Source organism: Phocoena phocoena, chromosome 15 (genome assembly GCF_963924675.1).
Source record: "Phocoena phocoena chromosome 15, mPhoPho1.1, whole genome shotgun sequence".
NCBI classification, from domain to species: domain Eukaryota; kingdom Metazoa; phylum Chordata; class Mammalia; order Artiodactyla; family Phocoenidae; genus Phocoena; species Phocoena phocoena.
In genome coordinates this window covers 40,803,000-40,827,780 of record NC_089233.1, presented here as the reverse complement: position 1 = coordinate 40,827,780, position 24,781 = coordinate 40,803,000, and the positions used below count along the sequence as shown (strand labels likewise).

At 47.4% G+C, this 24,781-nt stretch overlaps 1 protein-coding gene and 1 pseudogene across 1 annotated transcript in view; both read right to left on the bottom strand.

The window, feature by feature from the left end:
• Positions 1–21,176, bottom strand: part of RIN2 (Ras and Rab interactor 2) — a 99,255-nt gene extending 78,079 nt beyond the window's left edge. The window contains exon 1 of the mRNA XM_065892525.1: positions 20,937–21,176. Coding sequence (XP_065748597.1) covers positions 20,937–21,131 — 195 coding nt within the window. The 5' untranslated portion in view covers positions 21,132–21,176. The remainder of the gene's footprint in view (positions 1–20,936) is intronic.
• On the bottom strand, positions 1,440–18,185 carry LOC136134578 (short coiled-coil protein pseudogene; annotated as a pseudogene).
• Positions 21,177–24,781: the final 3,605 nt, after the last annotated feature.

Genomic DNA, 24,781 nt, shown 5'->3' with positions numbered 1-24,781 from the left:
TGATTTCTTTACCAAATGGAATCTACAAACTAATATATATATATTTCTTTTACAAACTAAATTTTAAAAAACTGTTAAATGACTAAAACTCTGCAAACCAGTAGTTGGGTTTACAGAAAATTCTGGGAGAAGTAGATAAAATACTGAGAAAGCATCAATTAGTATACATGTAAAACTCTCCCATTTTATTCATGATTCTGATACTAAAACATTTTTAAGGGACTTTGCAAAGTTGCTCATCTGGGTACTGCAAATAAACCTGAGACCAAACTTTATTCCCTTCTAGGTGTGGTTTACATAAGGTTAGCCAAACTTAATCCATTTTCTTATATATTCCCCCCCAAATCTAATCTGTGCCAGAGATACCGCAAATCTGGACTAAAAACATTTGGAGATGGTTACAAGTACTTACCAAGGATTGAATACTTTTCCTACCCTATTTCTATTTTTCCTCAAAATTTTCTATTTCAAACACACACAACCAGAGCTCATCTTTTCAGGTATCAAGTGGATTATTTTGTGCAAAGGAAGTTTTTTTTTTTTTTGGTACGCGGGCCTCTCACTGTTGTGGCCTCTCCCGTTGTGGAGCACAGGCTCCGGACGCACAGGCTCAGCGGCCATGGCCCACGGGCCCAGCCGCTCCGCGGCATGTGGGATCTTCCCGGACCGGGGCACGAACCCGTGTCCCCTGCATCAGCAGGCGGACTCTCAACCACTGCGCCACCAGGGAAGCCCCAAAGGAAGTTTTTAACGACAAATCTTCCCAATACCATAATTCAGTTTCAAAGAAAAATCTTCATCTTTATAGCCCCCGTTTTCAATTGATTAAACAGAAACCAACTATCCTATCTTATTACTAAATATAACAAATAAGCCCTAAACTGAGAAAGTATCTTACTTTGGTTAAGTTTCAACAGAGTTCGGGCTACTCTCTTAGATAATTAACTAAAATTACTTTTTACAAATGTGAAACCAATTTTTTCCTTAGGGGAAGGAAAATGGGAAGAAAGCAAATGGAGAAGAGGCACACGATGGTGGACAGGGTATATAAAGCTGTCCATTCAGTACATGATTTTGGTCACTTTTTCACAACACGGTGGTTATCTTCTTGTATCTCTAACTATGCCTACAATAAAAGACAATGCTAAACCTATAAATCAAAGCAAATTTGATATAACATTCATTTTCAAGTTTCACAAATATATGCATTTCTAATTATAAAGTCTCTACAATACGTCTGCACATTTTTGTAGACTAACATAATACACAAACTCATGGAAGTCTCCTGTTATGCTCTTAATTTTGCTTAGATCTGACATTATCTTCGTAAATACTCAGTGAAGCCACAAACAAAAGTACTATAACTTTTGGAATCTATCCAAGTTTTAAAGAAAAAAAGGTCAGCAGCAATTCCGTAAGACATAAGGGATATCAATCCCTTATTTTCTTTTGCTTTTTGTATCAGTTGTTTGAAAAACACTAGAAGCTGACATGAGGTTTTCTATCTATTGTCCAAGAACTTGGTTTTCTGATTTTAGCTTCAGATTTTCTTCCTTAACTGCATCTACTCTTGCAGAGAGATCTTCAAGTGTGTGTTGGAGTTCCAACACTTGATTAATAAGTCATGTTTTTTCCTCCAGTTCCACCTGATTTTCAGCATCGACTGCATCCAAGTCAGCATTCATCACCTTCAGTAACAAAACTTCTGGGCCTTGGATACAAAATTCTTGGTGAATGGTCTGCCGTTTGAGGCACCGGCAGGGGGAGGGATCCAGAGGATACCTCAGTTCTGGACACTTGGACCAACTGGCCCACTATTTGCTAGTCTCTGCCATCTATGATTGGCTTTAATAACTTGTTGATTTTCTCCTTAATGAGTTAAATCAATCTCTGACACACGCTCACTATGTATTTGTATGAGAATTATGTTTTCCACGTCTATCCATTCTAAGAGACTTGACGACTGTGGGTCCTTGGCCCTGTGTGTGTATAGGGTGAGGGGTGTGGGTCGCTTAACCTCTCTGGACTTCAGTTTCCTCAAGCATTCAATACATCAATGGATTTCTAACGCCTCTTCTGGCTCAAACTCTTGGTGACGACCAGCTGCCCCCCTTAGCCTTTCCGGAATGCAGTGGCATAAATATCTAAGTCACATTCACTTCCCTTTTACCACCTCCAGCTTCCTACCGAGCAGCTGCCTGCACAGGGCTTTCAATAAGCCCTGGAGGAGAAATAATGACTCCTCCTTTCTGGAAGTCAATCTGTAAATCAGTATGCAAACTATTGAATTCAGCATTTCCAATTCTAGGAATTGATCCAAAGAAGCAATCAGGTATACGTTAAAGAAGGTTCTTGGGAGCATCATTTATAATCATGAACAATGGAAAAAAGGACTAAGTGTCTAATAACAGTGGCCTCCTTAAAAGTGTGGTACAGCAAGGTACTGGAATATTATACAGCCCTTAAAATGGTGATTCTGTCATATATACACACACACATATATATGTTTATTGATATGTCAGTATATAAATACAGAGACCTGTTATTCAGTGGGAAAAAAAGTTGTATGTATTCTCTGAGCCCATTTATGTAATGTATTTATCTATGGATTAATATAATACACTAGAATTACAAACAGAGAAAGCAAAATTCCGTATTCATCAGCACCAAGATTTCTCACAGGGCTCATTTCCAGACGGTGCAATTAAAGAGGGTACAACATAGGTGATATTCTCGTTCTTCTTTACGTTAAGAATTTTTTCTGCAAGAGCTTTTTTTTTTTTTCATAGGAAAAATAGCTATCTTCTTTGGGAAAAAGAGAAGTAAAAGAACAGTTCAACGGGTGGAATTCATACAGAGCCTGGACTTAACAGCCTAGCAGTTAGATGAGTCTTCAGAGCCCCTGGGTCTGGCAATACGATAGTCAGCCAGTAGGTGCTCAAAGCTGCCAAATGGAAGTGCCAGGAATATACCATTTGGTGGGTGCAGGCCTTGATAAAACTAAGGAAATGGGATGCTCTGCCAGTTGTCATGGCCTGAGCTAATGAATTGTGTTCCTCTCCCCTCGAGGCCAGGTTGACGCTCAGAGCTGTACCTCACCCACACAGCCCACCTTTTTTTTTTTTTTTGACAAGTCTACTCAATTACAGGCCAGTGGTTAACTTCAGCGTGGAATCAGAGTCACTCCTCATTCCGAAACATCAGTTACATGTAAGGAAGTTTTCCCTCTCTCTTTTTTTTTTACTAGCTACAAAAAGCAGTGCAAACTCTGAGCTGTAATTTTCCTGTGCCCACTGTCTCTGCTCAGCCCACCCCAGTGCTACTAATTTCAAATGCACTGAGAGTGTTTCAAGTGGCATTTCTTCAAATGTTTTCACCCAACGCTAGCAGTGTGGGATGTGAACAGGCATGATTCCAAAACAAGAGTTACTGCTCCAGTAACATTGGAAATAGCCAATGAAACTGGGTTAAACATTCAATTAAGCAAGTTCACGTGGACTCCTCAGAACCTTTTAAGAAGCCGGTGTAAGTGAGGGTCTCCAGGAAGAGAACAGTGTGTAGGATTCCACAGCCTTCTTGATCTTTTTTTTCTTTTAATTTTTATTTTATATTGGAGTATAGTTGATTAACAATGTTTTGTTAGTTTCAGGTGTATAGCAAAGTGAGTGAGTTATACATATACATATATCCCCTCTTTTTTTAGATATTTTTCCCATATAGGCCATTACAGAGTACTGAGTAGAGTTCCCTGTGCTATACAGTAGGTCCTTATTAGTTATCTATTTTATATATAGTGGTGTGTATATATCAATCTCAAACTCCCAGTCTATCCCCTCCCCCAACTCTTCCCCCACTGGTAACCGTAAGTTCATTCTCTAAGTCTGTGGGTCTGTTTCTGTTTTATAAATAAGTTCATGTGTCTTATTAGTTTTTTAGATTCCACTTATAAGCCCTTCTGGTCGTTAAGACTCTGTTGAGGACACTTTCCGAGGAGCAGTGTTCTACAGAAACTCTTAAGGAAATGCTGACTTGAGGAGATGCTGACATGGCCCCTAGGAATAGTAACTGCCGTATTTGGAATTTCAATTTTAATTTTTTTTAAAAAGAGAAATGGAGTAAGGATTCAAGGGGAAAGTAACAGGAGAGGAGACATGAATCTCCAACTTGCAACATGAAGATGAAAAATTTAGAATCGATCATCAAAAATGTTTTTTCTGTAAACTGAGTATGACAACATCCTCTGAGCACATATATTTAATTTAGGGAAGGAAGAAAGCAGAGGGATTATGAAAAGGGACTTTGGATTGTAAGGCAATGTAAAGTCTGGTCATTTTCAGTCTCCTGAAGATGATTAGTAACTGGCAGGCGATGAATCACTGAGGCTTTGAAACTGACTAAAATGCAAAGGCTTTGTTCCTCATCAGGACCTGGAGCTCTGATGTAGATGTCGGCCAGGCACCCCAGAACTTCAGATGGGATCCAGGCAGCACCCCGCCCGTACCTCCCGGGGTCGCTGCTCCCTCAGGCTCCACTGCAAGCACGTGGACGCCTCTGCCCAAGGCTGCAGGTGCTCTGTGGGCGGATGAGGTCAGAGCAGGAGGGGCTCCATGCACAGATACCCCAGCTTCCCCTCACCCAGGAGGGACAGTTCTGATGCTCACTATACAGTCTCCCCAAGGCCCCCAGCGGGACTGAGCCCCAGTGGCTGTTCTCCCTTCTCTGTCTCACCTCCCTACGCCCCGACCTGAGCTTCTGGTGGTCACCTCCCAAACAGACTGCTGGTGTTCATAACCTGTCTCTGAACCTGCGTCTGGGGACCCCAACCAGTGTGGTTCTTTTCACTATAAATTCAGAGCAAGGCCTCTCAGGTTACCTCCTCCACCTGAGGCAGCTGGGTGCCTTGGTCCCTCCCTAATGTTCCCAGGTAACAGGTATACGCGGGACTATTCCTGCAACTCTGCTTACGTAAAGTGACCAGAATGGGGCACAGCGTTCCAGCGCTAGCTTGGCCTCATCTCTCCTCTACACAAACAGGACAAGTTTGATAAAGAGGGTTTCAACCCTCTTTATCATTCAGAATGAAACTAGCAGAATAATATTCCCCAGACTAGTATTTCCCAAACTGGGACGCACACGTGCATCGCTTGGGGATCCTGGCAAAAACGCAGGTCTTGGTTCCTAGGTTTGGGGTAGGGCCTGAGATTCTGTATTTCAACAAACTCCTTGGCTGACGTGGAACAAGGTTCTAGGGGTCCAAGAGCCCTGAGGACAAAACCAATATATATGTATATATATAGGTTAATCAACTCGAATTGTTTTAAGACTTCCATTCACTAATTTAATTCAGCTGCTCAGCTGCAAACACGAGAACAGCTGTTGAAAAGTCCTTCTGATGGTGGGAAAGTACATATTTGGCATATCTGGACACCAAAGATGTCCATGCACAGCACGGGGAGATAGCAGATTTGGAATGAGAGCCACTGTCAACACACATTTATTGAAGATCGGCCACCTTTGGGGAACTGGGCTCAGTGGACACTGAAAGACGTAGAAGACATTGTCCCTGTCCCTAAAAAGGCTTACAATGTGACCAGAAAGGTAAGACAGAGAAAAGTAACAGGAAACACATGCCTGGTGAGTGGCCACAGCCGGTAGTGACTTGGACAACTTTAATTGGTCCTAAGTCACAGTGCCGTCCCTCTGCTCACCGAGCAGACTGCATGGCCCCCGCCCCAGTGGGCAGACACCAGGAGCTGCATTTTGCAAGAGACTCAGGCTTAACTTCACACACTCCCCACAACACACATGCTCATGTACCTTGTGGGTGATGTTCCTCTATTAGAGACGTTTTAATGTTCGTACTCAGGGCAAGAGAACTAAAAACTTTTAGAGGGTCTTCCCTGGTGGCGCAGTGGTTAAGAGTCCGCCTGCCGATGCAGGGGACACAGGTTCGTGCCCCGGTCGGGGAAGATCCCACATGCCACGGAGCGGCTGGGCCCGTGAGCCATGGCCGCTGCGCCTGCACGGCCGGAGCCTGTGCTCCGCAACGGGAGAGGCCACAACAGTGAGAGGCCCGCGTACCGCAAAAAAAAAAACAACAACAAAAAACTTTTAGAAGCAGAATCCATCCCACGTTCATAGCGGCCTTACTCGCAATAGGTGGAAGGGGGAAGCAGCCCACATGGTCACCAACGGATGAATGGATAAACAAGATGCGGTTTATACACATAATCAAATACTGTTCTGCCTTACAAAGGAAGGAAATTCTGATACATGCTCCGTCGTGGGTGAACCCGGAGGACATGATGCTGAGTGAAATAAGCCAGTCACAAAAGGACAAACATTGTACGATTCCACGGATGTGAGGTTCCTAGAGTATAATCAAGTTCATAGAGACAGGCAGTAGAATGGTGGCTGCCAGGGGCTGGCGGGGAGGAAGGAAGGGGAAGTGAGTGTTTAACGGGTATGGAGTTTCAGTTTGGGAAGATGTAAAGGTTCTGAAGACGGATGGTTGGGACGGGGGTACAATAATGTGAGTGTACTTAATGCAACAGAAATGCACACTTAAATATGGTTAAAGCGGTCAATTTTATGTATGTTTTACCACAGTTAAAAACCAGAATCCATAAAAGTCAGAAAACAGGGTTTCAGAGTTTTTTCGTTTTGTCTTTTTTACAGATCTGTGCTACAGGGACTGTCTTTGGAGGAAATAAGCTACAGTGGCCCAGCTCCAGCTTCTAAACCCTGGGGTCCCCTAAGAAGGTAACGGTCGTCTGAAGCGAAGCCCCAGAGGGTCCGAGATTTGAAGAGGTGTGACCTCTGGAGAGCCTGTCCACCGATTCCACACCTACGGACCCAGGGCCTCTTGATGCCGGGATAAAAGGCAGCCCCTGTGGTCACGTGTCCCTACACCTCGGCATCTTCTGTCTCCTGATGACACCAAACACTCAGGATGCAGGACAGCCTGATGTTCACACACCAAGATGGTTAGGAGGGACCATCCCAGCCCAGGATACTGGGGATCTTCCCGATGCTGGACAAGCCTCCTGGAACCAGGTGGCTGGGCTGAGACCCTCCAGGAGGGAAGAGCTGATCTTACAACAGGTGCATCGATCGACCTGCAGGCCTGAGGTCGGGGCCGGAGCTGGAGAGCTGGGTCCAACCCCACATGCCTTCCTTTGGTGCCTACAAGCAACGCCCGAAAGCTCTCGCCTGGTTTTGGATCTGAGCATTCTGGTTCAGACAAGAAACTTGTCTATGGCCAGATGACTTCTGTGAGCATATGGAAGGCCCTTGAACTCTTCTTGCAACTTTTTATTGAAATTGTATAGCATGTATATGTGATATTATATAACATACATGATAGTATATAATACAAAGAATCCTTTGTGCCATTGTCACAACCCTGCTGTAAATTTGAAATGATATCACTCAAAACCCTCACCCCCTACCCCCGGGGCGGGGTGGGGGGGAATTAACGTACTTAAGAATGAAAACCAGGCTGCCAGATGTAGAGAATGGACTTGAGGACACAGGGGGTAAGGGGAAGCTGGGTCGAAGTGAGAAAGTAGCATTGACATATATACACTACCAAATGTAAAATAGATAGCTAGTGGGAAGCAGCCGCATAGCACAGGGAGATCAGCTCGGTGCTTTGTGTCCACCTAGAGGGGTGGGATAGGGAGGGTGGGAGGGAGACGCAAGAGGGAGGGGATGTGGGGATATATGTATACGTATAGCTGATTCACTTTGTTATACAGCAGAAACTAACACACCATTGTAAAGCAATCATGTGCCAATAAAGATGAAAAAAACCGAAAAAACAAAACAGGCTGCCAGGAATCACTTCCCTAATTTCTCCCAGCTCATCTCCAAAGCTCACTTTGCACACTCTTCTTGCTGGGAAATCTCTGCTTTGGAAAGTTCAGGCAGCTTTGTTCCTCACCCTCAAAATCTGCGTCTAAGTACGCTTGGACCCCTAGTCAGAGGAAGTGTGGCCGACACACCTCTTCCTGCACAGGCCACTGGGCTCCAAGGCCTGGTTGTGCCATGGCCCCTGGGCACCCTGACCACACCGAGCTGAGCCCCTTCACCGGGGCTCCTGCTTAGCCCCCAGGGGTCCCCAGGCAGACCCGCCAAGCTTCCTGATGAGCCTCAGAACCACACAGCCCTGGTTGGAAGGCCAGCTTGGGCTCCTGCCGCCTGGGGGACCCGTGGGAGAGACCGTCACCTCCCTGAGGCTCAGTCTTCTCATCTGTAAAAGGGGTGATGATCACTTGGTGGGGGGATGAATGGGAACCAGCATAGGGAAGGTGCCCGCACATCTGTGGCCATAAGAGCCCCAGCCGGTGGTGGGAGCCCAGCACTTGGCTGTCAAACGTTTCCAGGAAGGAAGCATTTTAATTTCATCATAGATGTTAACTTGCGTGTCGCGTGGGGAAAATAAAAAAATATTTTAAATTATATACAAATGGCGGTGGTGGGTCAGAATTTTTCAGGCTTTGGGAAACTCTAAAGGTTTTTAGTGTGGTCTTGGGGTAGGGCAGGAAAGCACCGTAGGGTGAGTGGCAGGGGTGAAGGAGACAGGGAGGCTCGGGGGGAGACAGGGAGGCTCGGGGGGAGATTATGAAATGGGCTGCACTGGGGACAGGTGTTTCATGTCCTTCAGTAGATTACTAGCAAAAACTTGAGAGCAGGCATAGCGTTCCCTGTGGGGATTTTTTTCTGCCACTCAAGCCCGAAATACAGCTCCTTCAAACAGGAGATGCTCATCAAATGACCACGAATCTCTCCGAATGGAAATGAAGCATTACTTTCTTCGGCCTGGCAGTCATTTCTCTCTCTCCAGTCTGATTCTGAAAAACTCTGAACTTTTGAACTTGAAGCCTTAGTTATAAATGATGATGTCTTTGCGCTCCTCGAATTATCCCCAACTCTCGTTCACTTGTATGCCCCGCGATGAGAGATTCTTTCCGCACCATGATCCTAGTTACCAGTGGGTTAGTCTCCCCCTCTCTCTGATGTCCAAAGTCTTTCTGAAGTTCTTATGTACAGAACATAACGTGACGCTTCTTAGATGAGCCTTGTCAGGCCTTGAAGCGGTAGCTCTGTGGATATGACAGGTGAAGGACAGACAGAAGCTGTCCTAACTGGGGAAGTCTCAGGACATCCGCGTCACATGTCACAGGACGGGTAAAAAATATGCTTTGTCAACCAGCTTCAGCCAATGGCAGCTACCACTTAATGGGTACCACCCATCATGTCATTTATTTAATGCTCACATCATCCCGGTGTGATAGGTCTGGGGCTTTTCGTAACCCTATTTCACAGATGAGGAAACTGAGGTTTGGAGAGTTTGTCCCACATCAAGCAGGTGGTAACGGAGCAACAGGGCTTGGCAGACAGGGTTCTTAGACCTGCAGAGCCATGACCTTCCCACGAGTCTTTTCTTTTGTGTAAGGATGCACATCTTTGAGGCACTGAAGGTAATACTGGGCTTTGCTACAGTGGAGACGGCTGACGTGTGCACCCCTGGGAAGCTCCTGTTGGCTGTCCCTAGGATGAACTTACCAGCTTCATCTCAGACCCTGGGGCTCCCCAGGACATCCCGAGCTCAGCCTTCCTGCATCTGTCTCCTTTTTGGCTCCTGAGCATTTCCTTTCCTCTGCAGATAAGTGGAGTCTGAAGCTGCTCTCATGCCCAGCTGAAGGCTTGCCCAGAAGCCAGGGCTCAAGGCTGGTACGTAAGCTCCCCTGGTTAGAGCCCAGGGCAACTCCCAGCTGCCTGGCATCTCGTTAGGGACCCGCCCTTCCCGAGGACGGCTTTGACAGTCCCTCCAACGTGGATGTCATATATCAGAGGTCCTTGGAGGCCTCTGGACACACTCGGCTATGTTTTGTCTGACTCGCCCCACGTGGGCTTGTCCTGTCTTTTATAACTAAAATGGTTCAGCATTTAAACATGTTTCCTACAAAAAAATCAGGAGGTTTCCGTAAAAATCGAGGTTTCTAGCTTCTTGAAACTGAAAAACTCTGGGCCGTGGTGATGCTGACCTCTTTATACGGGATATCTGCTTCCAGTTTGCCTCAGTCCCCACCACTCCCTACTGTTCGCCAATACTGAGGCCAAAGGTCAGTGCTCAATCACCAACTTGCACCTGGGAGGGCTCGACTGGTTTAGGTTACGCGCCTGGCCCCTGCAGGCACCAGAGGTCGAGAGCACTGATATATTCACTCTGGCTACTTCTGATGATCTATAGGAGGCAGGGAATGTGGTTCGGGAAAGCGCATGGGCCACGCCCTTGGAGACCAGGCCCTTAGTGGCCCTGCCACGTGTTCATCCGTAAACTGGAGACGCTGCTACCCACACTCAAGATTGCCTTTGAGAATTCAGTTGCAAAATGCAATTATCTCCCAAGTCAGGGCTCAGCAAACTCTTCCTACAGAGGGCCAGAGGGTCAATATGTTAAGCTCCAGAGGCCGTATGGTCTCTGGAGCAACTTGGTTCCACTACCGTGGGATGGAAGCAGCCGTGCACAGCACCTCAGTGACCAGGTGTGTCTGTGTCCCCACCATGGAGACAGGTGCTGGCCGGGTCTGGCCTGAGGGTGGCAGTTTGCTGACTCTGCCCTAAGTGACTGTCCGGTTGCCTGGGTGTCTGCCCTCCAGTCTACTCCGCACATTTCAGGTAGAGAAGTTATTTCAAAAACTGGGGCGGGCCTGAGCAACAAATACACACCGAGACCTCACAACATTCCTAAACGCCTTGCCTTCAAGTGGCAGCTGGCTCTGGTCCAGCGTTCCCAGGGCCGATTCTGAGAAGGTTCAGAGAAGGAAAACACGAAGTCCACGGCTCCAGACGGGCCAAGACGACATGCACAATAAATATGAGAAGGTGGAGAGTGAGGCAGAGTGAACCGGAGGTGATGGGGAGACTCGGGAGGCGTTTTGGGAGAGGGGAGAAGGGATGTTTCTGGAGGGAGTGGCCAGGCACGGGGACACGGGTGGGTTGACCAGCAAGCTGAGCTGTGCTGGGTGGGAGGCCCACTCTGCACCCTATGAGGGGCGGGGGCCAGGGAAGATGTGAATTGCACTCTGGTTTTCTTGGTTGATGGATTAAAGACAGGGTGCTGTCGCCAAGCTTTCCAAGGGCTGCACACGTGTTGGATCATGTCACTCCCTCTCCCCCAAATGCTCATGGCTTCACCGCACTAAGAATGATTCCCAGGTCCTCACCCAGTCAGCACAACGGTCCTGGCTACTCCCCCCGCACCGGGCCCTTACCTCATGCCCACCCCCGTCTCCCAACGCCCAGACACTGGCCACCCTGCTCTTCTTTCAGAGGCTCAGGCCCTGCTCCCCGGCTTGTGTGCTTCCCCCTTGTCTGGGAATAATTTTCTCCCTGCCTCTTTCTCTCCTGCAGGGTTCAGCTTAAACACCACCTCCTCAACGAGCCCTCCCCCCTCAGGCCTTCCTACCTGTCTGTCCTTCAAGCTCAAGTTTCTCTGATCGTTATCTGCTTCCCCATCACCACACACTCAGTGCCCAGGGCTGGCCCTGCCACCATAGGTACTGAATCAATACAGGTTGAAGAAATGAACGATATATGGGTAATACACACATACATGCATTACACGCTTTTTCATTCATTCAGCATATTTATTGAACACCTACTATTAATGGCCAGGACAGTGGGTGCTAACTACACTCACACTTTCCTTGCTTTCTTTACTTCTGGAAGACCTGCCCCAGAGATAGAGAAACCCCAGGAATGGGTTATTTCCTAATTGACATTGCAGACCAGGAGTTTTCAGCTTCAGCACAGTGGAAATTTAGGGTCAGATGATTCTTTGTTCTGGGGGCTGCCTGTGTGTGATAGGAAGCCCGCCCACTGCACACCCACCCAAGCTGTAACAACCAAAAGTATGTCCAGAGAACCAGCGGCCTGGACTGGACTGGCTGTCCTGGACCAGAACCCGGAGGGTCTGCATCTTCAGCCATCAGCGTCTCGGGAAACAAGCCCCGAACTGGGAAGTTCAACGAGAACTGGCCTGTTTCCACCTGAACTTAAGTAACACACACAGAATGTCAACACACCAATTCGACAAGGCTGCCAGGGGCCAGGTCTGAAACAAGACAGAACACAGACGCTGAAAACCACAAAAATGACTAAACGGCCCCCTCTTCTGACACACAGCGTCACTGCTTCTGTAGCATTGGCGCCTTGACTCCCTCCATTCCTCTTGCCTCTGGATAAGACTCACTGCGCTGCCCAATCACGGGATTGCCCTCGCTTCCTGATGACACTCCAAGCCTCCTTCAGGGTTGCCAGATGAAAGACAGGGTGCCCAGTTAAATCTGAATTTTAGATAAACAGTGAATACTTTTTTTAGTGTAAGTCTGTCCCCAATATTGCATAGGATGTACTTATGCTATATCTGAAATTCAAATTCAGCTGGTGTCCGGCATTTTTATTTGCCAATCTGCAAACTAATTCCTTAGAATCAGCCCAAATCCTATACTATGCGCCTCCGGGTGCCCTCTTGCTGAGAGCCCTCTGCTTGAGGGTTCTTCTAGTATGTTCTCAGCAATTGCAGCAGCTAGCAAACCCTGACTCTGATGCAGGTTGTGTTCCTGGGTGTCTTTAGAAAGAACAATCCCCACTTTTTGAGGCAGGAAACTCTGAGAGGCGGTCGTCCGAAAGGGATATCTGTGAGTGGCCAGCAGATGACAGGCTGGGGGTGACAAGCAGGGAAAGTGGAGTCAGGCCCACGTCTTAGTTAACCAGCGTCCAATACAGGGGCTGCAACCTGGAAAGAGGTGTGCGGGGAGTATCTCATTTCAGCACTGGACGAGGCACAAGGTCGACAATTTAAGGCCCCGAGGGTGCTAGGTCCCATCTCTACAAAATCCCTTCCAAGTTGAAGTACAGTCACCAGGGAACCACCACAGAATTGACAAGTGGTGTGACCCTGGGCAAGTTTTGTAACCTCTCCCGGTCTCAGTTTTCCCACCTGTAAAATGGGCATAACGACAGTGTGAGGAGTAAATAACTCAATGGGTTGAAAGTGCTTGGAACAGGCCTGGGAGAGTGTGAAACTAAACATAAATTTTTAAAAGTAGTTGAATAAGGAGGAAGGTGGGCTGTGCATGTGAAGTGGCACCAAGATGGTAGTTTTTGCCAAAATGCCAGGCATCCAGCAAAGGACATGCTGCTTCTGTTTGTTCTTCGGTTCCTTTGGCAAACGGCCGTGTAGACCAACAACAGAGTTAAAAAATTAACCTCCCCCAAGCCTTCCCGGGAGAGGGGAGGAGCCCACGTCTCTGAACCTCAGCTTAGAGAATATCAGAGCACCGGTGGGCAGGTGTCGGAGGCCTGGTGGGTGATTTGGCTTCTGGTTTACAGGGGCTGGGGCGGGTGCCTCAGTGTCTGTGTGCAGCCGCTCTTGAGAGAGTGAATGAAACATGGGCGTGGGGTGAGGGCACAGACAGAATAACACAGAACATCCTATCAGACGGTGGCAATTATTCCAAGGCTTGTAGAGAGTGAGTGGGCACAATTATCAAAGTACCATGTCTGAGCTCACGACTCCACTGGGAAGGTGATGTCACTGCATTTTCCAGACGGGGACATGGAGACAAGCCCAGAATTCAGCCATTTCTATGTTTTTTTTTTTGTATCAGTCTGTTTAGTCATTCAAATCTAAGACATAGAGCAGTGATTCTCCAGCCTGACTCCCCCTGGCGAGCCTGTTAAAACGCAGACCACGGGCCCCAACCCCATCATCTGATTCCCACATTCCACAGTCCAAAGAACCTGCATTTCTAAGACGTCTCCAGGTAAGCTGACGCGGGGAGCTGGCACCACACTTTGAGAACCACTAGTCGAGGCTGCCTCGGTAACAAACTCCGGGTGATGCCGACACTGCCCGTCTGTCCGGGGACCACATTTCACGTGTCAATTACTTCCTAAAATGCAGGCAAATGCAGAGACACAGACTCGGGCATCTCACCTTGACAGGTTTACCTGGTGAATCGGTGTCTTCTGGTGGCTCCAAAAACAGGAATCACCAGGGCCCTTGTTAATGCCAGAGGCTTCCGTTCCCTCCCTTGGAGGTTCTGATTTATGGATATGAGACGGGCCTGGGAGTTTCTATGTTAACAAGAACCCACAGGGAGTACATCCTTTCATTGTCACGCTCTGGCACTGTTTAACTAGGTCACCTAAAGATTATTTAATTATCTAAGGGGTGCACCTGTGTTTGACTTTGCTCTGTGCTGTTAATGACTCAGGCACTGTGAAGATACAAGTCAGCCTGCAGATTTCTGTTCAGAAAAAAAAAAGATTACCCCAAAGGACACAGTTTTATTGCCCTGTAGTACTACCACCAGTTTTGACTTGAACTTAGCAAACTTATTACAGAATGACTTTTTAAGTCAACTACAAATACATCATCTGTCCAAGTGTTAGTTGAATCAGCCTTACACTAGCCTTCTGGATTCATGCATGGTTTGAATACAGCTTTGACAGATGTTCCTTTTATATTGTATGAGGTGTTCATTTTATATTGCATGATTTAATTTTTCGAAAATCATACATTGAAACAAGAGTCCTTCAAACCTACATCTTCTTCCTTGGTATCCTCCTAATTATAAAAACTCAGAGCTACAAGTAAGCCTGTAGGAATAACGTGGTTGAGGGGACCTGGGGGAATCTATTTCACTCCCGATGTTTAAAAGGCAGAGCTCCTTGAAGCAAGTGAGAACGTGTTATGGCCTAACACGCAACATTTAATATCAGAAATGGATGGCCAACATGTTTTGGGAAACTACCCTCTAAAACCATGAGATCCATTGTTTTTGGAAACACGAACAGGAATTGCTGTCCAAAATGTTCAGGGCATTCCTAGAAAGTCAGGCCCTGGGTGGGGGTAGGGGTGCAGGGTGTGCGGCCTGTGTCCTGGAAGCATTTGGAGCAGATGGTGAAAGATATGCATGTGTGTCCAAATAAAAGCCAACCAATGCTCCAGAAAGAGGCCACTGTCCCCATGACCTCTTTCGATGGAGTTTCCTGGGGGATCTCTCTGGAGAAGGGTGAAGCGATCAAAGTGGAACCCTCAGGAAGGCTACATGGGATGGGGGCGCCACATGAGAAAGTCAGGCAATTCCCACCCCTGCTGGGGACTAATAACCAGCCCCTGGCACTCCAACCTCCCTGGGTCTTAGTTTCACTATCTGTGAACGGAGGAGGTATAGAGTCCACAAAACATAAGCCTTCACTCTCCAATACAGAAGCCACCTGCCACATGTGGCTGTGGAACCTTTGAAATGCTGCTAGCCTGAATCAAGATGCACTCGGTGTAAAATACACACTGGATTTCAAAGGCGTGGTACTAAAAAAAAAATGTACAATATCCAATTAATATTTTTATATTGTTACATGTTGACATGACAATATTTTAGATATACTAAGTTAAATAAAATATATTATTAAAAATCAATTTCGCCTGTTTTCTTAAATGTGGCTACTAGAACATTTAAAATGACATCTGCAGTTCACTTTGTATTTCTATGGGGCAGCACTGCTCTAAGGCCTCTCCAGGTGTAAGCATATAGGAAGAAAGAAAAGACACACCGAATACTGATATCAGGTATGCTTTGCAATATTATTATGAAGAATTAGCAAAACACCCTCTGACATAGATCGCAGCAAGATCTTTTTGATCCACCTCCTAGAGTAATGAAAATAAAAACAAAAATAAAATGGGACCGAATTAAAAGTTTTTGCACAGCAAAGGAAACCATCAACAAAATGAAAAGACAAACCACAGAATGGGAGAAAATATTTGCAAATGAAGCGACCAACAACAGATTAATCTCCAAAATACAGAAACATCTCATGAAGCTCTATAACAAAAAAGCAAGCAACCCAATCAAAAAATGGGCAGAAGATCTAAATAGACATTTCTCCAGAGAAGACCTACAGATGGCCAAGAAGCACATGAAAAGATGTTCAGCATCACTAATTATTGGTGAAATGCAAATCAAAACTACAATGAGGTATCACCTCACACCAGTCAGAATGGCCATCATCAAAAAAATCTACAAACAAGAAATGCTGGAGAGGGTGTGGAGAAAAGGGAACCCTCCTACACTATTGGTGGGAATGTAAACTGGTACAGCCACTATGGAGAACAGTACGGAGGTTCCTTAGAAAAATAAAAATAGAACTACCATATGACCCCAGCAATCCCACTACTGGGCATATACCCAGAGAAAACCATAATTCAAAAAGACACACGTACCCCAATGTTCATTGCAGCACTATTTACAATAGCCAGGACATGGAAGCAACCTAAATGTCTATCAACAGAGGACTGGATAAAGAAGATGTGGTATATATACACAATGGAATATTGCTCAGCCATAAAAAAGAACAAAATAATGCCATTTGCAGCAAGGTGGATGGACTTATAGATTGTCATACTGAGTGAAATAAGTCAGACAGAGAAAGACAAATATCATATGATATTGCTTATATGTGGAATCTAAAGAAATGGTACAAACAAACCTATTTACAAAACAGAAGTTGAGTCACAGACGTAGAAAACAAACTTGTGGTTACCGGGGGGGAAAGGGGGGGAGAAGGGATAAATTGGGAAATTGGGATTGACATATACACACTACTATATATAGAATAGATAACTAATAAGAACCTACTGTATAGCACAGGGAACCCTACTCAATACTCTGTAATGACCTATATGGGAATAGAATCTAAAAAAGAATGGTATAGGTATACGTAGAACTGCTCAGGGGGACAGTCACACCAGTCCTCTTCCCGCACCATTCTCTGCTCCAAGAGGATCCCCCTCGGGATCACGGACATGGCGATGAAGGACAGAACGAATCCCTCATGGCGGTGCTCGAGCTGTCCACCAGGCAGACACCCGCTCAGCCCACATGAGCCCATTGTCAATGGATAAAGAGGGTTGACACCAGCTTGGAAGGGCAGCTGGGAGCCTGATGGGGAGGGGTGGAAGGTGGGCAGGAGGAGGGACACAGCATGTTTGGGCTACAGAGGCAGACCCGTGAGGGTACAGGGACAAGACCAGTGGAGAAAGAGCTGGGAGAAGGTGGAAGCACCGTCTGAAAGTTCTCGAATGTCAAGGTTAAGAGTACAGACCTGGTCCAGGGTGCAGCATGGAGCCGGGGTCTGCAAGCAGGCAACTCGGATGGATGGAATGATTGACAAGAAACAACCAACCAACCACGTTCAGAGGTGGTGCAGATGGATTCCGGGCATCAGCTGCGTGTCCGCAAAGGGAAGAACGAGACCCTCAGCAGGGAGCTGGATGTAGGGAAGGGAAGGAGGGGTGGATCCTGAAGACTCGAGGGGGATCTGCTAGCACTGGGCGCCTGGGTGGGGTTGGGGAGGGGTGGCTTTGGAAGCTAGGCAATCCAGGAAAAGGAGGGTTCCAAGATGATGCTGAGTTTCTCGGCCCTCAGCCAGGACCACTTAGAACTCTTCCAGCCCAGATGACGCCTTTCTTACTGTCTCTTTCACACAACACAGCCTTGCAATCTGACAGCTCTCCGTGTCTCATAGTCACGTCTATGACTAGGTGCAGATAACTTTGCTGCCTTGTCTAGGGCATCACCTGTCTGCCCCCACATGTTTTCACAGACACCTTGCAGGGCAGGAAGATACTTTTCTCACGGGTGGTTGAGAAACATTAGCAACGATGCTGGGAAGGGCTGTGGACCATGTGTTTGCCCGGCACAGGATTTCTGTGGCCAGGCTTCCGGGAAGAGACTCCACGAGCACCATAACCCCGGGGCTTTGTCAATTACACCAGAATGCTCAGACCATCCACCTTCCCCAGGACCCTTGCGTCCTGCAACTCACCTGGGTCACTTCCAGGAGCCAGGACAGGTGCAAAACCACGAATCAAGGCTCGCTGCTCGTGGTTAGCAGCTCTGGCTTAAAAGCACACACTGGATAGGGGAAGATGACGCTGCAAAAGAGGGCTGCTGATTGTCTTTCAATGACCCACGCTTTGCACAAAATCACGTGAGCCCCAATAACCAAGAAAGGGATAATGAACATGTGGAATCCAGCTGTGAGCCAGGAATGTAACCACGAATCCCCACCTTATGAAGCAGTCCTACCCGGATGTAGGGCATCGCTGGTGTGGTGGAGGACAGCCCTGCAGGGACACAAGAGGTTCACTGAGTCCCTAGATTCAACCCCGGCTCTACAGCAGAGGCCACTTCCTAGGAAAGACTGCGCTGGGGCCCCACTCAGGTCATCTGCCCTCAGAGTCCCTTTAACTTCTTTCACGAAGCATTGTTTTCTCTTATAATTCGTTATTATGGGTTTAATATTATATTTGATCAATATCCTTCTTTGGTACCAGACTGAAAGCCCCATGAAGTGGGATGGCTTCTGGCTTTTCTCTCCCTGGTGCCTAGGTCAGAGCCTGGCTGATCACAGGCGCTCCATCAATGTGAGTCAAAAAAAAGCATGACGAGTAAACGAAGAGCCAGTGGGTCCAGGGCTGTGCGGAGGGACAGCCCATCTCAGCAACCGAGGGCTACCCTGGCAACCCTGAGTGCTACCCTGGCAACCATTTTTACAACGAACTTCCAAGGAGTCAGTATTAAATGTCCAAGGGGCAGTTGTCTTCATCCTTATGGGTAACTGCATGCCTAAATTGTGGAATAATTAATAATAACTAACAATATTATTTATCTAATATTATAATAATGAATGATATTATTATTCCATAATAACTATGAAATAGCCACAGTAAAGAGTAACAATGTCTATAAAGAAGAGAGAAAGAAGTATAAGGTAACTATATCATCCACTTGGACCATCTAATGAATAAACGAAACAATTTAAGCTCTGCAGAAAAAAAAAAAAGACAACACCAAGTTATATAGTTCTAGCCACTTCCACACATTTTCCTCAAGGGCATTTGACTCAGGAGAGAAGCAGATTTGCCCTCAGTGGGTTCAGGCAGCCTCTCACCTCTTGTCTGATGGATTCTTTCACAGGACATGGCCCAGAAATACAAGTTAACTACTTCACCTGTTATTCAACTGAAAAAAAAAAAAAAAAAAAAAGATTTTTCCCAGGACTGCAGGAAAAACTGGCTACATTGGACCTAACAGTAGGTAGTATTGGGTCCAACAAATTCCTCAGGAATTTTCAAAGGCAATTTGGACTCGATTCCATTTTCTCCTTTTGCTGGGACTTTAAAATCTAACTACTAGGTGAGATTCAGCCCCACTGCACTTCCTGAGCGTAAGGTGGTGATTACGGACGATCCAATATTTAGGCTGAGGTAGGCGGTGCCTTGGGAGAAGGGGGGTTTGGGTCCGCCCTGCCCACCAGGATGAAATTAATATCTCAGCGTAAGACAGAATCCAGGAACCAAAGAGGCGTCAGGAGCCTGGTCCCCGGGAGGCTTGAGGGGCCCCTCTTGTGCCTCCAGTGGTGGATTTTACACAGGTTTGATTCAAATCAAGTAAACGGGCTGCGAACTAAGATGGCTGCGTCCACAAAGCTTAACTCTTAGGACCGAGAATCGAGACCATCTGTGTCAACACAACTTAAGTATTTCTTCCAGGAAGTTATTGTAAACCAATAAATAACTCTGCTGTTCGCGGCAGGAAATTCCTACGAAACAATCTGTCCTGGCACAGTTTGCTCACCTGGGAAAACAGCCTGCTAACCAGTGGTTTACTCGCCAAGATTCCCCTTAAGGCCCTCGTCCTGCTGTATCCACCCATCCTGAACTATATTACGTCACACACTTTGCCGAAACCCAGTCGATTCTCTGCCTTGAGAAGCACAGCTTAAAGGGTTTGGGCCTGGACCTCTAAACCCTATAAAGATGCCTCCTGACCTTAGACACCAATAGGCCTGTGCCCTGGCGACGCCCTCCTTGACAGCAGCTGCTTGAATGAACTTGGCTTTGCTTTACCAACAGCCTCTTCTGATGGATTTCTTTGAGCCCACAACTGACAGAATAAATCAGGTTTGGCCTCTTGGAAACAGGAAGCATACAGATGCTATGACTAGTCTATGACAGATTTCAAATGCACATTCACCTCCACTTCCTTCCTCTTTTACATGATTCTGTATTTTCCAAATTTTCCACAATGAGTTTGCATTATTTTGAGGGTGAGTGAGAGGATGCAAAGCAAACACCATAAGAAGAAAATCAATTCCCAAGTGTACGTTAGAAACGATTGTCAGGTGTTAATTTAACACACACACACACACACACAGAGTATATAAAATACCCATTGAGCAGCTCATCTCATTAAGCTAGCAAGGTCTCCCATTGACATCAAAAGGCATGGAGAAAAGTGGTCCAGTTTTAATCAGGCTGCCTTGGTTCTCTCAGGCCTCTGGGGTGTTGATAAAATACACCAGCAAAAACATTCAGTCAGTTTAGGGTAAGGCCCAGGGATCTGTGTGTAGTTCTCTTTTTTTAATGAGCACTTAAGTGATTCACAGAATCAAGCCAAGTGTAAAAGCACAGGAGCCTACAACCGACTCAGTAGAATGCCAAGTCCAGCTTCCATCAAAAACTGTCCAGATGAAAAAGGACTAGGTTGGCGGTTGACAAAGAAAGGATGCCTCAACTGTCTCACTCAGGTGGCATCTCCCCATGCCTGGGTCCTGGGCCTGTCTGGAAGCACACTGACTCACAAAAGCCCCGACCTCCTGTAAAATCTGGGAATAGCTCACAGCTGGGCTCAGGCAGGGTCCGCCGCCGCAGCCCCCCCCACCCCCCCACAGCCAGAGCTGGCTCAGAGAGCGGGCTTCCCCCACCGTTCTCTGCAGCCCTGCAGCTCTCCGTGCAGCCAGCACAGGGAGTGAGATGCCCGTTAGCAGCCCCAGTCAAGGCCTCCTTTTACCTTAAAGAAACTTCCTCGTTTCTCCGGACTGCGGGCGCCCATGGTCCAAGCTGACATTTCCCGCAGCGAGGCTCTACTGCACGCCTGGGACTCCTGAAGGTAGAGACATTTGTAATGGTTAGTCCAGCCTGTAGGAAATTCCTTTCTAAGCCACAGAACACTCACAACAACAGTCCTGCCAAGATCTTTTTCCATCAACAACAGAGTGCCATTTTATTTCCCACCAAAGCCCTTCCATCTCCTTTCAGGCTGATTTCCTGCTACAGACAGCACAGTTCCTAGACTCAGCCCCACCTCGCTGCCCGCTGCCCCCCCCCCCAACCCGCTCCTCCAGCTGACGCCGAAGCCCCCTGGGACTGCGGAAAGCATAATGATTGCTCTGTGTGTTTGCTTGACCTCACGCTCGAGTCCTAAAGGGACTGGGTTAGATGCCACTGTAATCTGCTCCAAAGCTCATGGACTTAATGTGGTTGATCACACAAGGCCAGCGGGAGAGTGAGGGCCTGCGTGTCCCAGGAAATCCTGCAGGAATGGGATGAGGTCATTATGAGCTGGGCTGGCCCTCTCCCTCCGGCAAGGTCAACACAAGGGCACTGGGAATAAATCCCTCTATTTTCTCCAAAGAAATCAAAGACTGGGATGAAATCCTGTGCCCCTGTTTTCAGAGATCAGTTTGTGTAAGAAACAGCTCCAGGATAACCGGGGAAGAGGGGAGTGGACTTTGGAACGCAGAGAGGAATTTAAGGGCATGATATGATTCTGAATCACAACTGTGGCTATTTGAGCTTGGAATTTCCCTCACTGGAGCATCAAAACCCAACAATCTTCCCTCCTGGCTGCAACGCCTTCCATGTCCACTTGTAAATAAAACACACACCCCCACACAGCTGGCCCCACCCCGGCCAGCATGCATGGAGAGGATACCTGGGGGAGCATCCCCAAACCATCTCCTGCTCACATAACTTGCACAAGATGTGGCTGGTCCTAACCACAACCAGCCTGGTGGAAGGACGATAAAGGAAACATTAAATGAAAACATGTCTGGGGATCTTAAAAGGGGTTCAGCTGCAGGGGTAGAGCGGGAAGGCACCAAAGCCACAGTAGCCGCTGCCAGTTTGCTGAGGCTCTGTCATTATTAGCTGGGGAACAGAGAGGCAGCTGCACTCAAGGGCATTTCAACAAGTGGAAAAGCATAATGACTTTGCAGAGAACTGCATACGTTAGGAAGCAAGGATCTTTGGAGACAGGCACATTTCTGCCCCAAGATCGGCCCCTCCCTTCACATCCGCGATGGGCTGTGATGACCCGTGGAATTCCATCTCGGAAAATGAGAACGCAGCGCACACCCACCCCTCCTCTGGGGCCGTCACCTATGTTAGTCGTTTCTCCGTGGTTCGGTCCCCTTAAAGGTTCAGAGGTATCTTCCCTGTGATTCTTCTCACTTGGAATCCCATTGGGATGAAGGTCAACCTTCCAAAAGCCTCCTGAGATGACTGGTGAGCTTTCTATTGCGATTCTGCTTACTCTGAGATTCACATTCTTGGGCTCAGCCGCCGAATGCAGCCCCAGCTCCAAGCCCTTTGAAGTTCACCATTTATCAGTGAAGTCCACGGATTGGAGTGACTCCAGAAGGAAAATAGGGTGCTGTCTTCAGAACAAGAAGCAGAACCACAACCACACTGTAACCTTGGGGAACAAATGATTAACTGTTTCAACCCGGAAGCACACAAAGAAAAAAGTACACGCCTAATGCCTGTAATTCTTTTTCTTCCAGACGCTTTCTCTGCAAGGAATCTGGCATGGCATAGCAGTGAAGGAACAGCTTGGGGAGTGCCAAGCCGTTCATTCCTCATCCAGACCTAAGTCCCTTTGTTTTGTTCAGAAATTTTCCGAGTACAAACCCTTTCTGATGATCCAGGACAGGGAGGGAATTTTGCCTGTAACAATGGAGCCGTCTGGATTCCGCGCGCGTTTACTATGTTGATTAGCTGCCTGAACACTGCACACGAAAACTTCCACCTCAGGTGGTCCTCAAGGAAACACCCAGTTTGGATTCTGTGCGAGACCGGCACATCCATCACATTTCTTCTAGAGGATGCAGGTTGCATCCCCGCTTCTTCAGAAGGCTGCTCCAGGATAGAGATGAGAGCAGGTGACAAAGACAGGCGGCCAGGGGCCCCGGCAGGCCCTTCCCACAGAATGAAATCCAAGTGGACAGAACATCACACATTGTTCTAATTCTTAAAAATAAAGTTCTTAAGGGCCCCAAAGAAGTTTGGGTTTCAGGTCTTTCCTGTCGTAGCAATAGTCCTTCCCAAAGCATAGCCTCTGACACCCCAACTCAACTCAGACAGACATTTAATACAATTTATAAGGAGACATTCTTTCCACTTGTGGTTCCTACCCTTCCCCCCAAAGGGTTAGGTTACACCGGTAGTTTCATCCGAAAACCACCCCCAGTAGCAGACTGGACCAAGAAACAGAAAAGGTACCGTAGTTGGAGAGGCTGTAAAATTCCTCCAGACTTATACAGTGGAAGCTTGCTTCTTGCTTGGTTTCCCTGAACGGCGGAGCGGATTCTCGAAAAAGGAGCCTAGCACATCCAGTGGATCTTTCCAGATGCTAGCTGAAAGCTAGCAAAAAAAAAAAAAAAAAGAGAGAGAGAGAAAAAAAAGCCCTAATGGGACTAAAGGACACTGCAAGCACTTTGGAGCTGCCAAGCCTTTTCAATAACAGCACTGAAGGAATGTAAACGAAGCTGGGCGCTGCGGTCCGGCTAAAAGACAAAGGCAGGAAGTGAATATTCCTGACTCTCCCCCAACACCGGGATCGGCCACTTTGGAGGGAGGCTCGCAGTGGCTTCCATGTGGCCCCAAGAGCGAGTGCTGAGGTGAAGTCTGTCCTGAGATTTCAGCATCCAGGACTCACTGAGTTGTCCGGCTGGGCACCAGGCTGCATGGACTGCCGCTAAGCAGGATGGCTCCCGGCCGGCTTTCCAGCCCATTCCGCTGGGAGCGCTGGGGCACCGCCACCTGGCCCTGGGCTGTGGGCTGGCCGACGGGGCTGGAACACCCAGAGCCTGGTTTTCAGTTCACTGAGCCACGGAGCTAAGTCACTGGCAAAATTCCAGCTGTTGCTCGAAATTCCAGATTGCCAAATCTGGGCAAGATAGGTTTACATCTGAGATGGACCTCGTCCTCCCCCTGTCCACCCAGATTTATTTAGTCAGCCCATACCCTTCCCATTCCATTCGCCTCAGGTCACAAGTGCAAAGCCACAAAGCAGCAGCAGTAACACTGACATTGGCAACCACGACCCCCAAGTCTGATTTAAAAGAGACTCGTCTTGTTCAAGTCACGGGGGTTCTCCACCTGCTGCTGTGAAAGTCGGCCACAGAAGCTTTCTAATCACTCCGTTCTCCCTTCTTCTTTCTAGCAGTTGAATAAAGCGAGGCAAAGCGGACTTCACTTCTTGGTAAACAAGAGCTCATAATCATTTTACAGCCAAACTGACTGAAGTAAAAGAAAGTGACTCGCCCCTGGGGACCTGTCAGGTCGAGGCCAGTCCTGAGACAGGCAGGTCACCTTTTTGCCTGGTTCCCTGAGTGGCTCCGAGGATGGCAGGTCCTCCCTCTTTTGAATGCTTTTCATCTTTACTAAGAGGTAAAAGCCAGTGGGGCGGTTCTGTGTCTGGATCCAGGCAAGGTCTCTGAATATTTCCATAATTATCTTTGTATGATCACGGATTTTACAAGTGGAATAGAAAATCTCTATTCCAGCCTCTGCCTTGACAATTCAAGTTATGTAAATTTAAAATTTGTTCTTTGAGCATCTTGTATCACTGCC